General features: G+C 46.7%; 1 protein-coding gene across 1 annotated transcript in view; it reads left to right on the forward strand.

Annotated features, from left to right (window-relative positions):
* ABAT (4-aminobutyrate aminotransferase) overlaps positions 1-13,652 on the forward strand; it is an 83,120-nt gene extending 69,468 nt beyond the window's left edge. Inside the window, exons 13-16 of the mRNA XM_084764749.1 lie at positions 1,879-2,046; positions 9,970-10,116; positions 11,112-11,223; positions 13,421-13,652. Coding sequence (XP_084620875.1) covers positions 1,879-2,046; positions 9,970-10,116; positions 11,112-11,223; positions 13,421-13,542 — 549 coding nt within the window. The 3' untranslated portion in view covers positions 13,543-13,652. The remainder of the gene's footprint in view (positions 1-1,878; positions 2,047-9,969; positions 10,117-11,111; positions 11,224-13,420) is intronic.
* The last annotated feature ends 2,534 nt before the right edge of the window (positions 13,653-16,186 follow it).

Genomic DNA, 16,186 nt, shown 5'->3' on the forward strand with positions numbered 1-16,186 from the left:
AGGATCTAGCGGGGAAGAAGTGGGTCCCTGGAGGATTAGATTGTCTCCCGGTCACTTCCTGTTTCAGGCTCTGTTTCCTGTCAGCTATGAAGTGACTAGTTCCCCTCTGTCACACGTTTCTGCCGCCATGGTGACCCACCCACGCATGTGGGGGCCCTCTGAAATGGTGCAAAGTGAAATCTTCCCTCGGAGGCTTGCTTTGTTTAAGTCAAGTTATAGTGATAAAAAGCTAATGCATGCAACAGCCAGTCTCTAGACTAAAGAGCTGATGTTGACAATGTTCGTTCTACACCTGCGATTACAGACCTCAGAGGACTGAAAAAGAAGGGAGGCTGAGGCCGTTTCAGAGATCTCCTAATTGAACAAGTCCCAGGGTCCTGGTTGGTCTTATGTCGACTTGACACACAAGCTAGAGTTATATGAAAGGACGGACCCTTAAGTGAGAAAAATGCCTCCATAAGATCTGACTGCAGGACGTTTTCTTAATTAATGATTGATGGGGAGGGCCAAGCCCACTGGGCGGTGCCTTCCCTGGGAAGGTTGCCCTGGGTTCTACAAGACAGCAGGCTGAGCAAGTCATGCAGAGCAAGCTAGTAAGCAGCACTCCTCCGTGGCCTTTGCATCAGCTCCTGCCTCCAATTTTCTGCTCTGTGCAAGTCCTTTTCCTGGCTTATTTTGATGATAAACAGCAATATGGAAATATACGCCAAATAACTTCTTTCCTCCCCAGCTTGCTATTTGGTCATGATGTTTTGCCACAGCAATAAAAACCCTAACTAAGACACCTGATTGAAACAGTAGTTTGGGGGCTGGAGAGTTGGCTCAGTGATTAAGAGCATTGGTTGCTCTCCTATAGAACCCTGGTTTGACTCCCAGAACCCACATGGCAGCTCACAACTGTCTGTGACTCCAACTCCAGGGCATCTGATACCTTCTCCTGGAGTCTGCATGCAAATGCTGCACAGACATACATGCAAACAAAACACTCAAATACGTGAAATAAAACAAACAAATTACTTGAAAACCAAAAAAACCCCAAAACCTCAGTAGTTTGGAGGCTGGGTTTGTTTGTTTGTTTGTTTGTTTGTTTAGTTAAGGTTCTCACTCTATAACCCAGTCTGGTCTTAAACGCTCTACATAACTCATAACTCAGGATAGCCTTGAACCTGGAGTAATCTTCCTGCCTCAGGCTCTGACTGCCAGGGTTATAGGCTTGAGCCATCATGTCCCACAAAACCTGACTAGAGACTGAAACAGGAAGTGACCAGGAGATATTCTGACCCTCCAAAGACCCACCTCCCAGGGACCGGCTTCCTCCAGCTAGATCCTCCCCTCCAAAGTTTCCACCGTGGCAGGAGACCAAAGGCTCAACAGAGAGCCCATGGGAGAAGGGGAGGAGATTGTATTCCTATGGTAATAGGTGTGTTGTGTGCAGCAGACATATCAAACCAGTCAGTTCACAGATAAGAAACATGAGACATGAGCCAGTTTACACACACATGTGGAACTCGTGAATCTGGGTAGTGCAGAGAACATGGCAGCAGACACAGTGGGAGGGACTGCTTGGCTTCAAGCTTGCACACACTGCCTTCTGATGCAGTCACGCCCGGGACTGCAGCCACAGGAGGTGGAGCCCTGAGATGGTGTGCAGGAGTATTAGGTGTCTCTGCTAATGCTCTCTCTGGGCAGTTCTAGGGCTGTGATCCAAACTGTTCTGTTTTCTCTGCATAGCTGAGGAATGGGGCCTGACTTTACAGTTTAGAACACAAGGGTGAAGCACACAGCTGGGTTCCAGCTTGGAGGGAGGGAAAGGGGGAGGGGTCCCAGGATCCAGGCTTACAAGTGTTTTTGTTCCTCCCTCCTCTGTTCTTGGAACAGCATGGCTGTGCCTTCTTGGTGGACGAAGTACAGACCGGCGGAGGCTGTACAGGCAAGTTCTGGGCCCACGAGCACTGGGGCTTGGATGACCCAGCCGACGTAATGTCGTTCAGCAAGAAGATGATGACCGGGGGCTTCTTCCACAAGGAAGAGTTCCGGCCAAGCGCTGTGAGTGTTCCCAGCTTTGTTCGTAGCACGTGACTGTCCCCCTTTTATACCTGAAGAACCAAGGTGCCTCTCGGGGGACACAGAAGTTTCCTGAGGTGTCACGTGTAGTAATAACGGCAGTAGCTACTGTAGAATGAACACCTGATCTGTGCCTGTCTATACCTCACAGTCCCTTAATTCGCACAACAATCTAACCAAGGAGCCTTGTACTATCCTTGTAATGCTTTACTAATGGCAGGCGAGGCGTACAAGTTAAATAAGCCTCCGCCATGCTGACTTTTCTCATTGCTGTGACCCAGAACATCTTAAGGAAGAGTCCGTTGGGCTTACAGTTTGAAGGGATACAATCCACCAGGACAGGAGACATGGTGTTGGGAGCAGCAGATAACTAGCCACATTGCACCTGTAGTTAGAGAACAGAAATAGGAAATGGAGTTGGGTCCCCACTGCCTACTTCCTACAGCAAGGATCCTTTAAGGTCAACCAGCATCTGGGACTAAATTTTCAAATATTAGAGTCTGTGGGGGACATTTTTATACTTAAACTACAATACTCTCCAAGGTCACCAAGCATGCTAGTGACAGATCAGGAGTCTCACAGATCCCATCTGTTTGCTGTGGGGATTTTTAAAGCCATTTTGTTGGGTTCTTATATCTACACCTTTTTCCACTCCAATCCCTTCCAATACCCCAATACTAGGTAGTTGAGAAAGAAGGTTAGAGGGGAAACAGAAGCTAGACTTCTTTAGACTACTTCTTCCTGATCGGGGTTGTTGGGTTCCTAGGGGCAAGCCCATTCTTCTTTGTCAGACTATCCAGCAATCCAGCAACCCAGCAATCCAGCAACCCAGCAATACCAAATGCAGCAGCAAGAACCAACAGCAGCAGGGACCAGCTACAGCAGGGGGAACAGAACCTCCACAGGCCCTCTCAGGGCTCTCCAATTTATACCCCCTTAAGAGGTCTCAGAATTAAGCTGGGTGTGGTGACGCACACCTTTAATCCCAGCACTCAGGAGGCAGAGGCAGGTGGATCTCTGTGAAGTTGAGTCCAGGACAGCCAAGGCTATAGACTGAAACCTGTTCAACAAAGAGGGTCCAGGGCAGCCAGAGCTCTGTATAACAGAGAAATTCTGTCTTGCAAAACCAAAAAAAAAAAAGTTCTCAGAATTAAACTATCTACATCTGGCACAAACCATGCCCCTTCCAGAGCATGAGATATATTATAGTTAGCTTCTGTGGGCAATCTGAAGCAGCCCCAGATCCCACACTTGGGATTAAAACAAAAACATAGTAACATAACATAACTGGGTTTTTAAAATATTTATTTATTTATTATTTATTTATACAGTATTCTGCCCACATGTATGCTGCAGGCCAGAAGAGGATACCAAATCTCATTATAGGTGGTTGTAAGCCACCATGTGGTTACTGGGATTTGAACTCAGGACCTTTGGAAGAACACACAGCATTCTTAACCTCTGAGCCATCTCTCCAAGCCCCCATAACTGGACTTTTTTTTTAACCCATTTCCCCCTTTTAGTCTAAAACATGGCTTTTCCTCAAACATTAATAAACTATATACATTAAGAAAAATTATAAGAATTATCAGGTAAGAATTGCATTCACAACGTCCAATCCATTTGTATTTGGTAACCTTGGAGATAGTATTCCACTATCTATCCTATCTTGGTGAGTCCAAAGTTCTGTACCTAAATTACTTTCTTATCATAACTTGCATTTATCAATTTAAAAACATCTTTTTAGAAAAAAACCTTCTTAGATCCTAAAGAAACCTGTAATATTATAACTATCTAGTCAGAGACCTGAGAAGGTTAAATATTACCTAAGTAAACAGGAAGTGCAGAGCAACCAGCTTCCAAAATTACAGAAACGATAGACACTGATGGCTGCAGACAGTCACCCAAGTTTCCTTTGTAATACTGGGGCATTCAATCTTCAGCTGATAAGCCCAGAATATCTGACAGACTCATCTGTGAAACAGAAATTTTGAAAGATTGGCCAATTTTGTCTCTGCAAAGTGGACCAGCCAATTTCCAGTGTCCTTCTTTGTCCACAGTTTAGAGAGCATGCCATCAGCAGTCAAGATGAAGCAGGTTTTTGCACAGTGGCTAGCTTTGCCACAATTGAAGCAAACTCCACATGGAGGTTCTTTGGTGCCCATCACCTTCTTTGAAGTAGGTCAGGGATACTGCCAGGAGCAGACCTGTCTCTCTGTCAGAAATCCTTTTACATTAAAACATCTTTAAATGTCATATTCTGTAGATCTCTGAAGTGTTTGAAGACCATCTATATTACATTTGAATAGAAAATGTTCCTTGTTTCTAGCTGCTTACTATCTGATTAGCTTTAAAAACATATACAAGGGGCTAAATAAAGCTTATTTCTGTAATTACCTAAACTAGTATATAACAATACCACAAGTAAGAGTATTTATAGGTAACTAAATACTAACTTGGATTCCTAATTATCCTAAACAATTTGCAGTAGCAGTTTTCCTAAAACTAGAACGTTACATTTTTAAATGAGAAAACTGAGATATTGGCCAAGTCCTGGGAGAGCTAGCTGCATCTCTTGTTGTCCAGTTTCTGTGGGATAGAAAAGTGCAAGGCTTATCTGGAGTCCAGGCTGAAATAGTGTGTGAGGCTGAGCCATCTGAGCTAGCTGTTTTGAAAATGACTGAGCCAGTCTGTGAGGCGCGATCACCTGAATTGCTTGCTTTGTCTTCATTGATGGTTATTTTGTAATGTTGAATTTTGGGGGGATAAGGATAAGAAGTTTATCTGTGATCATATCTAGAGCCACATTGCCTCCAGTAACGTGCATGAGATCAGTAACATTTAGTTGCAGTTTCTCTGCCTACTTCTTACCTCCTGGCTGACCAAAGGACAACGGCTCAGTTTTTTTGTTTTGTTTTTTGTTTGTTTGTTTGTTTTTTTCTGTGGGGCCTCAACATTTCTTTTCCCAATGGTGAAGGCAAGAGATTACCTTGTAGGTCCCTCCTGGGCCTGCACTCATTAGTCCAATGATGTCTTTTACCACATTATCTGCAAACCCTGGGAAGCCTAGGCATTCCGTTGCCACTTGTGGCAAAGTACCGTATTCCCCAGAGGCAACACGCCTGCCATTTTGAGCTCTGAGGCTTTTAGCCTTACAATTTCTTTATAAATAAATGATTGAACTCACCACAACTAAAGCACTGGGTGCTTGATATCTGAGACCCCTAGCTATTGTCATATGATACTGGCATGGTGCCTGTGAGAGCCAGTATCAGTTGTTTCTCTTATCCATTTGGCCATTAGTGCTGCTCAGGCTTCTAATAGTCTAATTACTCTCTTACATTCAATATTCAAATTGTCAAACATCAAGGTCTCTATCAACACCTCTCTGGCATCAGGGTTTGATATGGCCTTTGTATACAGCTGAAGCCAATCTCTTCAAGAAGTCTGTGAAGGCTTCTCCAGATCCTTGTATTACCTTAGTAAGTGAGGTGAACCTTTTCCCAGGCTCACCAACCTCATCCCAAGTGGTTAAAGCTGCCAAGTGACACTGTTCTATAACAGCATCATCAAATGATCAAATTTGTTCTTGTAGGTCAGAATAATGCCCTTCACCAAGCAATTGATCTTTAACGATATTTATTCCCCTTACTCTATGTTGTTGTTCTATATTCAAAGCTTCCTCCCTCCACCACATTAAAAATTGTAACTGCTGACTGGCCTGTAGCGCAGCAGTCACCAGTCCTTTCCAATCTTGGGGAATACTTCTATTTTGGGTAACCCAGTTACTTGATATTTGTTAAACAGAGAATGCACCCTATAGGAAACAATAGACTCTTTAAATGGCCTCAGATCTATCTTTCTTTCTTCTTCTTCTTCTTCTTCTTCTTCTTCTTCTTCTTCTTCTTCTTCTTCTTCGTCTTCTGGTTTTCTAAGACAGGGTTTCTCTTGTAGTCCTGGCTGTCCTAGACTTGCTTTGTAGACCAGGCTTGTCTCAAACTCACAGAGATCCACCTGCCTCTGCTTCCTGAGTGCTGGAGTTAAAGGTGTGTGTCACCACACTGGCCCTAAAAAGCCTCAGATCTGTCATTTCTATAGGACACCACGCTATCTCATCATAACTATAGTCAGCACCATCAGCAGGCATGTGCTGTACAATTACTAGGAAAACTGATGGTGACGTCATAATCGCAGGCCACTCCTATGATGGTACATTTAGCTGAAAATTAATCCTTTCTCTCAAAATGGGCTCTTTCTCTTTAACCCTGTTTCCTTGCACAGCCTCCTCCTCCTCTTCCTCCTCTTCCTCCTCCTCCTCCTAGCTCTCTAGGCTTCGGGGACTTGAAATCTTCTAGCCTAGTTTGCTTCCTTCTTTCATCTTTCAGGAAGCTCCCACTTTCAGTCACCAGGTCTGAACCCTTTGTTCTCCACTTTCTGCCACTGTTTGCTTCCTAAGTGCTTCCATCTCCACCCATAACCTCTCTAGTCGCACAGCCAACTCTGCGACCCTTTCAAAAATGAGAAAATAGAGTGACCCTTTTGCCTTTCCATTTTTATCCTTTTTTGTTTTGTTTTGTTTTTTGTTTCTCAGACCCCTCCATATCCACTTGCAACTTTTCCCATTACTCAGCCATTCTCCCAGCCTTTTTTTGAAACAGAATACAGGAAGATGAAGAAGAAATAGAAAATCCCCTCTGGGAGCAAAGCAAGAGAGAACCCAGCCATGGCGGCTGCAGTAAACTTTTTGCTGACATCCTGAAACAGAGTATCCATTTCCTCATAACTTGCCTTCTCCTCCATAGCATTAGAAACAACATTTCCCATTATGCCTAGTCACGGAGGGTGCCACCTGTGGGCGTAATTTTTAGCTATTTTATTGGGTTCTTATATCAACCTCCCTTCTCTCTAACACTTCCAACTCCCTAACACTAGGTAGGTTAGAGTGAAAATGGGACCTAGACCTCTTTAGACTACTCCCTGCTGATTAGGCTCCTAGAGGCGAGACCAACTTTCTTCACCAGAATGTCCAGCAATCCAGTAATCTAACAATAGCAAATACAAGAGCAAGGACCAGAGACAGTGGGGACATCAGCAGGGGCAACAGCAGCTGCCACAGGCCCTCTCGGGGCTCTCCCATTTACACCCTCTCAAGAGTTCCAAGAATTAAACTATCTGCAGCTGACACAAATCACACCTCTGCCAGAGCATGAGACACATTACAGTTAGCTGCTGTGGACAATCTGTAGCAGCCCCATATCCCACCCCTGAGATCAAAACAAAAACGTTCACATAATATAACTAGGCTTTTAAAGAAACCAAAATTCTATACTATAGCTAGTATATATTATATATATAGTTAATATATATTACAAATTGCATATAATTGTGCATGTACACACACACACACACACACACACACACACACACACACACACACACACATCCATCAAGGATCCAAAATCCTTTCATTGTTCCTATGTGTAGTTTCTACTCTCAAGGTTGCCCCATCATCCAAAATGGCTACTGCAATTCCAGATTTCATACCTGAATTCTAGTCTGTGGGAAGGAAAAGGAAGAGGAGAAAAATGGTCTCCTTTTATCTTTAACAGCCTTCACAGAAGTCCCACACCGTTCTTTCTTTCTATTTGTTATTTATTTGTTGTGTCTGTGCATGCTCCTACCAGCAGAGGCCAGAAGAGAGCTTGAAGCCTGGAGGTGGCGTCTCTGCTGCTAGTGTGCCGCACAGTGTGGGCGCTGGCTATGGAAGAACGCTGGCCCACTAGGAGCAACAAATGCTTTTAACTGCTGAGCCATCTCTGTAGCCCTAGTTCTTTTATTTCTGTCATGTGACTTAAACCTGAGCGTATTGCTTGTCCTCACTGTAAGAGAGTGCAATGCCAGGGCCACCACCGATGAGCCACATCTGCTACCGCAAGGCCCTTCTAACTTTTCTGTCCCCCAGATTTCTGCTAGATAAAATGAACATTGTAGGGTGGTTGCGCACCACATAGCAAGGTTTCAATCAACAGAGGGTGCACATGTCACACTGCCCCCCCCAAGATCATATTGTCTAGAGACATTGTAACGATATCTTAGTTTGTCTAAGAACATTATGACGTCCACACAGTGTGAAATCGCTCAACATTGCGTCTCTTTGTTAAGCAATGCGTGGCTGCAGTTCAGGAACAATCATCTTGGGTTTTCTGAGCCCGGAGGACTTCCCAGGCTATGTGACAACCAGGTCTCTCTCAATAGTGCCAACCTGAAGGGTTGTCTTTGGAGGACTTCAGTAACGTACTCGGTGTTACCCTTCTCCTTTTTTTTTTTTTTTTAAGATGAGAAGGTGTAGACATTACAGAGATGGCATAGTCAGGGAACTGACTGCCATGCAAGTGTGAGGGCATGCGTTCAGGCCAATGCCCTGGTAAAAAGCTGCGCGTGGTGGTGCAGGCTTGTATCCCCAGCATGGCTGGGAAGGCAAGAACAGGAAGCTTCCTCCAGCGTGCTGGCTAGCCAGGTGGCCAAGTCAATAAGCTTCACCTCTACGGAAACACCCTGTCACAAAAATAAGGTGGACAGAGCCAGGCTGTGGTGGCGCGCACCTCTAATCCCAGCACTCGGGAGACAGAAGAAGCAGGCAGCTCTCTGTGAATTCCACTGCAGCCAAGGCTACACAGAAAAACTCTGTCTCAAAAAAACAAACAAAAACAAAGATAGACATCTCCTGAGGAACAGCACAATTCCTCAGTCAAGTTGAGCTCTGGCGTCCACAAACATGTGCACAAATGTGCACCTATACCCTCAGCAATACACACATGTCCATGTACACACACACACACACACACACACACACACACACACACACACACACATATATATATATATGAAAAGAGGGGTTGGGGTTCAGTTTAAGGTGGCTCAAGCCAGGTCATCTGTCATCTACCTGGGGTCAACCCACCTGAGGGACAGTGTTGTTCCTCAGGAGCTGCCCACCTTTTCTGAGACAGGGTCTTTCCCTAAGGCTGAAGCGTGCTGATTTGGCTGGCTGGCTAGCCCCCGAGCACGCCATTAGGCTAGGCGCATCTCAAAGGAGAAGCACCATCATCAGTGCAGGCTAGATCATGACTAACTTCAAATTGGGCATCATGCAGCTCTGGCTGGGTGGCTGGGAAGACCAAATATTCACTGATAAATGAGCAAGGCAATCCTGCTGCTGGTGGGCTACCCGTGAGGCTCAAATGCAAGCAGATGCTGGTGGGAACGGTGCCTTCCTTCACCAAAGAATAGAAGGGACTTGAGCAGGCTTCTCCGTGAGCTGCTGTGGGAACCGCACAGAGGAGGCACAGCCCACTGGTTCCAGGTGGAGCATCTCAACACCGTGACGGAGGTCCTTTGCCTGGATAACCTACAGTTGCTGCTGAGGGACTCAAAGCCCAAAGCTGAAGAGACCTCCAATAACAACAGAGCAAAGCTTACGCTAGCTGGCCATCCAGCAGCTTCCTGTGGTCCCCAGAGACGAGCAGCTCCCCCCCCCCCCCCATCCTGAGTGTGACCCAGCACTTTAATGCCAGCTGCGGGATGTGGTGGAGGAGAATCCCTGTAACTCCTGAACGCCATCACCTTCCCTGCACGGTGACCGAGAAGTAGCTTCCGGACAGAGTTTGGTGTCTGTGGGTGCTGTCAGGCGGTGCCAGCAGCAGGACTGGCTTGCCCACATGAAGCGTTGTCGGGAGAGGAATCATCTCTCTAGAGTAAACCAGGCTGCCATGTAATTGGGTTTCTCTCCTGGGCTGTAGAGGCCTGCACAGAGGCGTGTGGACTCAAAAGGAGACAGGCAGGGTTAGGGTGTGCCCTTTCAAGCGTTCTGATACGGGAACCCTCTGATGGATCCCCGTCTCGTTCCAGCCTTATCGGATCTTCAACACTTGGCTGGGGGACCCATCCAAGAACTTGCTGCTAGCTGAAGTTATCAACATCATCAAGCGAGAGGACCTGCTCAACAACGTGGCCCACGCCGGCCAGACCCTACTCACGGGGCTGCTGGACCTCCAGGTACCTGTGCCAGCCTGGGCACTGTGCTTGCTGCCCAGCAATTTTCACCTAGTTATGTTGCTTTCAGGTTCTCAGGCCTTTGCATGTGTAGAAACAGGTAGGCCCATTCTTCCATCTCAACCTCATTATCTCTTGACATCAAATTCAAACATTCCTTTAAGATGATTCCCCGTAATACTCTTGTGGCCATAATCCCCTCCTCTGTACTGTCCAATGGGGTCTGTTGCAAGCCATGTGTAGTTTTTTTGTTTGTTTGTTTGTTTGTTTGTCTTGTTTTATTTTTTAATCGAAACAAGGTATCAAGTAGCCCAGGCTGGCCTTGAACTTGATACGTATCAAGGCTGACTTTGAACCCCCCATCCTCCAGCCTCTACCCCCAAGTCCTAGGATTACAGATGCATGGTACCACACCTGTCTCACAGGTATCATTTCAGTATCTTAGAAGCCAGGTGAAAAGCAAGTCAGAATACATAAAGTGACTTTTTGTTTTTGTTTCTGTTTTTTGAGACAGAGGTTCTTTGTGTAGCCTTGGCTGTCCTGGACTCGCTTTGTAGACCAGGCTGGCCTGGAGCTCAAAGAGATTCACCTGCCTCTGCCTCCCGAGTGCTGGGATTACAGGCGTGCGCCACAGTGCCCAGCTGGTAAAGTTACTTTTAATGATATGTTTTACTTAGGCTACCTGATGTGCAAAACACTATTACTCCTACAAGTCATCAACATAGAAAATAAGTAATGGGCCAAGCCTGTGTCACACTCCAAGGAGCTCAGTATGTGAAAGACAGGGAGAAAGGCCGGTTATGGCACGGTGGAGAGCCTTCTGGTCCACGTAGCAAGTTGTAGGCCAGCAAGGACTGTAGACTGAGACCCTCTCATAAACAAGAAGGCTGGGGAGGTAGTTCAGATTCCCAGCATCTGCATAAAACCTGTGTGGGCTTGGCAGCACGAGCCGGCCCCCAGGTAACAAGCTTTGATCTCAAGTTTTCCTCCTGTTGCAGGCCCGGTACCCCCAGTTCATCAGCAGAGCGAGAGGACGAGGCACCTTCTGTTCCTTCGACACTCCAGATGAATCCATACGGAATAAACTCATTCTAATGGCCAGGAACAAAGGTAAGGGGTGGACACTGAGCTTAATCGTGTCATCAGTGTCTAAACTCTACCTGGTGTGGTGCCGAGCTTTGCTAGGTACAGGAGGTACGGAAGATAATATAAGATAAACACACTCAATGTTCTTTCCCCAAAGGAGAAAGGTGACTGTGGGATTCATTCTCTCTCTTTCTTCTTGCCTGACTTTATTTCTTTTTCCTGTATTTTTGAGGCAGCTGTCATGTGTCCCAGGCTCACTACAGACTTGCTAGGTGGCTGATTGAGGATGGCTTTAAGCTTCTGGTCCTGCCGCCTCCACTTCCCCAGCATTGGGATTAGAGGCATATACTACCACGCCCATTTTATTCAGTGCTGAGGATCAAAGAAAGCCAGGGCCTCATGTAGGCTAGGCGAGCCTACCACTGAGCCACAGCCCACCAGAGATTTCTTCATCCCCTCGAGTGCCATAGGCTGCCGCAGGGAAGCCACGCTGTACTAATGGTGAAAACAGGCACAGTAAGGAAGTCATGGTTTATCAGGAAAGCAGATAGCAAACCCAGCATTTGGCAAGCAGTCATTGCCTCATCCTGGGGACCAGGGAAGAGAGTGGAGAGCAGGGGGTAAGGGTCGGGAGGGAGAGGCCCCAGATGTCTAGGAAGGCTTCCTTGAGGTGTTGGTATTTGCCTGAAGGTGTAAGGGATGAGCAAGGACAAGGATGGGCTAGGTAAGGAAAGGAAAAGTACCCGGCAGAGGGAGGGGCATGTGTGATGACCTGAGGCAGGATGGCACTAGGAAAGGTAGAGAAATAGAAGATTAAATTGGGACAGACAGTTGGAAGGGGTGATGCTGGGGAACAGATGCCAGGCTGCCTCACACTGGCCTGTGGGACAACTCCAGTGCTCTGGAGTTTTCTAAAGAGCTCTGGGAAACCATTGAGAGTTTCCTTACTGAGCTAAGCTGTGAGTACCCACTCTGGGTCATGCACACAGTCAGACTTTCTTCTTGGCTCTTCTTTTGTTTCTGTTTTTATTTTTATTTTTTTTCTACTTTAGTATTGGGGACTGAGCAAAAGGCCTGTGTACCAGGCAAGCCCAACCACTGAGTTCCTCCCCCAGTCTCTCCTTCTGCCTTCTTATGGAGTCCCCTACAGTGACCCCAAAGGGCAGGGACGATTAGCTGGGTTTGGGGTTTTTTTGTTTGTTTGTTTGTTTTCATTTATTGTAGAGCTGGAGGTCAGACCTGCAACCTTACATGTGTTGTAATAGACATGTATTATACCACTCACTTAGCTACCACTGCAGCCCGCCCGCCACCCCTAGTTTTCTTTTAACTATCTTTTATTATATCTATGACATCTGTATGTGTATGATGTGTGTCTGTGTCATGGTGAATATGTAGAGGTAGGAAGACAACTTCATGCAGCTGGTTCTCTCCTACATGTATGTGGGTGCCAGGGATTGAATTCAGGCTATTTGGCTTGCATGAATGCTTTGTCTGTTGACCCACCTCATCCCCCGTCATTTTTTTTCTCTCGAGACGATCCCCTTCCCCTTTTAATTTGGAGTCAAGAGTCCCATTAAACTGGCCAGAGCAGCCTTGAACCCACCTTATAACTGAGACTGGCCTTGGATTTGCCTGTCTCCTTCACAAGCCTCCTGAGCAGCTAGGATAATAGCCATGTCCCAGCACGCCTAGATTTTGCACTTTAATTTACTTATTTTATTATTTATTTATTTATTATTTACTAATTCTGTTTTGAGATGGAGCCCCATTGTATAGCCTAGGCCTAGAACTTGGAGTCCTTCTGCCTCCACCTCTCAAGTGCTGGGATTACAGACATGTGCCACCGTGCCTGGCTTAGCCTCCTTTTTTAGAGTACGAAAGCAGTCCCAAACATAGTGAGCAACCCAGGCAAGTATACCCAGGACACATGATGAAATCTCCCTTTGAACGTCAGCAGAGTCCACGCGTCTTCAGTAATGTTATTTTTAAGAAAAGAAGAAAAAAATCAAAATTAGGAGGGAAGGAAAGAAGAAGAGGGTGGGTGAGGGGAGAGAGAAAGAGTAGAACGGAGGATGGCTTAATGGATGGAAAGGAGGTCAGAGGAGCCCGCGTGAGAGAGTGTAATCCAGAGTGGGTGACAGTGGCCACGTGCCTGCCAAGTGTCCTCAATGTGCCTCTAGAAACTCACACTTCTAATCTACTCCTCCTCTTCTTCCAGGTGTGGTATTGGGGGGCTGCGGTGACAAATCCATCCGTTTCCGTCCCACACTGGTCTTCAGGGATCACCACGCTCACCTGTTCCTCAATATTTTCAGTGGCATCTTAGCCGACTTCAAGTAAAGAAGCCGTTTCCATGACATTCAGACAAAGCCTGGTCTCCGCGGTGTCAACTTGATTAGTTTGCCTAATTCATATTTCACTTAAACGTTTCTCAGAGGCGAATGCATAAACTGAGGGGTCATTTGTGGGGCAGGCTCGTTGGTCAGTGGTTGTGGAGGAGCACGTTGGGAGGACCTGGGTTTGAGTCTCCTCTCTTGAGAATTCATGGTGCCCCGTTGGTTAAAGCCCAGAAGTTCTGTGTGTAAGCCTTGGACACAGTCTTAGGAAAGGCCATGAGGCCATATTTCTGCCGTCCCTGGGCCAACCAGTTTCTCAGAAGCCACTCAAGGGTGTTACACCTGCTCTGAGGTGGGTGGGCGGGATGTTTGAGTCTCCGTCCATCTCAAGTGCCCTGTCTTGGGATCAGAGATGCTGGCGTCTTCTTGTCCTTTACAAACAAACTCTGTCTCTTCTCACCAAACCCCTAGCTACAAACCCTACTCATCACTTACCAAGGATCTAGATGTCTGTCAGGAAGATGACAAAGTAGGGAGATGAGCTGTGTTTGGGAGTGTGGAAAGGCTTCTGGTATCCTAAACACCAAGATCCACTCAGCCCCGTGCCCTTGGTGATGGCCTTGGCCTGTGAATTCTGCCCTTGACTGACCTGGAGGATCTTGGTGGTATCAGTGGTAGATTAGTCACCGTTCTCCACCCCGTGTCAATCTTGACTCAAGGGAAGGAAACTGCAACCTGAGCATCCAGGGGGAGCAATGGGACCTGAAGCTGCCTCTGGAGCCTACACTGAGGAACATGGGCAGCAGAGCCCCTTTCATCCTCTCCAGGGGCCTCTAACTTGTGAGCCCTCATTCTGGGAACGTCATGGTCCAGCTGTCACTCGTCCATTCATTCCTTCCATTCCCGAGCAAGGCTAGTCCATCCCAGAGGGCCACTGCTAGACTTCTTGTTAAGGAAAATGTGTTTACTGACAAGGTGTTAAGTACACCACACGGAAAAGCAGCTTGCTGGCTCGTGATGGTTTCTCAGAGCCTGGGCTTTCCTGAATATGGGGCTTGCCCGGCAGCCAGCAGCCAGCGCTTTGGCCACAGGTAAGATTTTCTTAGAACTGGCTTGACCTGAGAGGCTCCTGAACAAACTCCTCACCCTTCAGAGAGGCAGTGTGTAGCATGTAGACTGCAGGGGACCGTGTTGTCTTCTTCCAGAAGCCTCTTTGCATCCCGGTGCCCTCGTTTGATTGTCTTGGAGGATGAGTATACCAGCGTTCCCAATTGAGCCCTTTGCTCTCTTAATAATGCATCATCCAGAGATCTACCTTTCTTGCTTCTTAGACATGGCTGCCAATGTATTTGCCTTTGAAATGAAAGGCGCTGGCCTACTTAACAGAAACAGCAGATCCATGAAGAATACCGGTTCTCGTCACAGCCCCACAGTCTGAGATCCCACCACCTCTTCAGAGCTCTGTTTAAGGTCATTGTCACCACCATGCAGCTGATGGGGTCTGCCTCCCTCCCTCCCTGTGAGGTTTCATTCACCAGTGTGTCCACTTCTACATCAATCATTAATTCACTCATCAGACTTCCATGAAACATTTGTGTTGTTCCGGGCCCTGTGCTAAACACCAGGGACACAAACATGAAGAGCCAGTCCCCACTCCTGGGGACTCCCACTCTCTTGGGAACCACAGACCCTTAAGGTTGAAGTCAGAGCAGCAAGTGCACCAGCAAGGGTTTCTGACCATGAGTAAGTGCAAGGAGCCTTCAAGGAAAAAGGCCGCTGGAGCAGAACTCTCCAGAAAGAATAAAAGTTAGTCAAGCAGAAAGAGCAAGGAGAGGAGAAGAAAGGGAGAAGCAGAGGCACATTTGTTCATTGTCTCTGCCCTTTCCCTGGGGAGCCAGACCCCACCCAGAATATGCCAAGAGTCAAGGTCTTATTTAACCAACAAGGAATGTGCAGGCCAAACCCTACTTCATCTTATTGGTTTAAGCATGCTCCCTCCTAAGAGCTATAGCATCTCATGAGACACCCAGGCAAGTCCTTGGAGTTCAAAGGGTTTTAAGCCAGGACACAAGCAGAAATTGCTCTCTTCAGCAGAGGGAGTGGCCATGGGACATGTTGACAGAAAAATGAAATCGTTTCTAGAAAGTTGTCTCCAAGTGCATTGTTCACGCCTTGCCTGGGGACAGCTCTTCTCATTTTAAACAAGAAAACAAAAGAAATTTAAGCTGTTTATCCACAAGTCCTTGATGCGGGCACAGTGTGTTCCTGAGACACCATCTTTGGGGGTATGGGAGGTTAGCTGGAAGAATTCCAAGGAAAAGAATTTTCCACAAAACTCAAGATTGTAGCAACTCAGAAAAGGTTGGTGAAAACCCAGGAAGCCTGGCTGGCAGGCTTCTGCCTAGGGCAGAACCCACAAACAAGCGTGTCTGTGCAGGTCAGGATGAACACCCATCATGCATTAGTGCAGTAGAGTTTAGTAAATGTCCCTAGCCAGTCTTGTCACTTTTGCAGAAAACAAGGCCCAGTACTAGCAAGTCTTAGCATATCCTCCCTTTTTATTATAAATGGGTGGTTTTTTTATAATTTTTACTGATGCTCAGTAACCATGGAAAACTGTGCACATTAATGTCCTAATAGACCTATAC

The sequence above is a fragment of the Acomys minous genome, assembly GCF_964271855.1.
Source record: "Acomys minous genome assembly, chromosome: 16".
Classification (NCBI taxonomy): Eukaryota; Metazoa; Chordata; class Mammalia; order Rodentia; family Muridae; genus Acomys; species Acomys minous.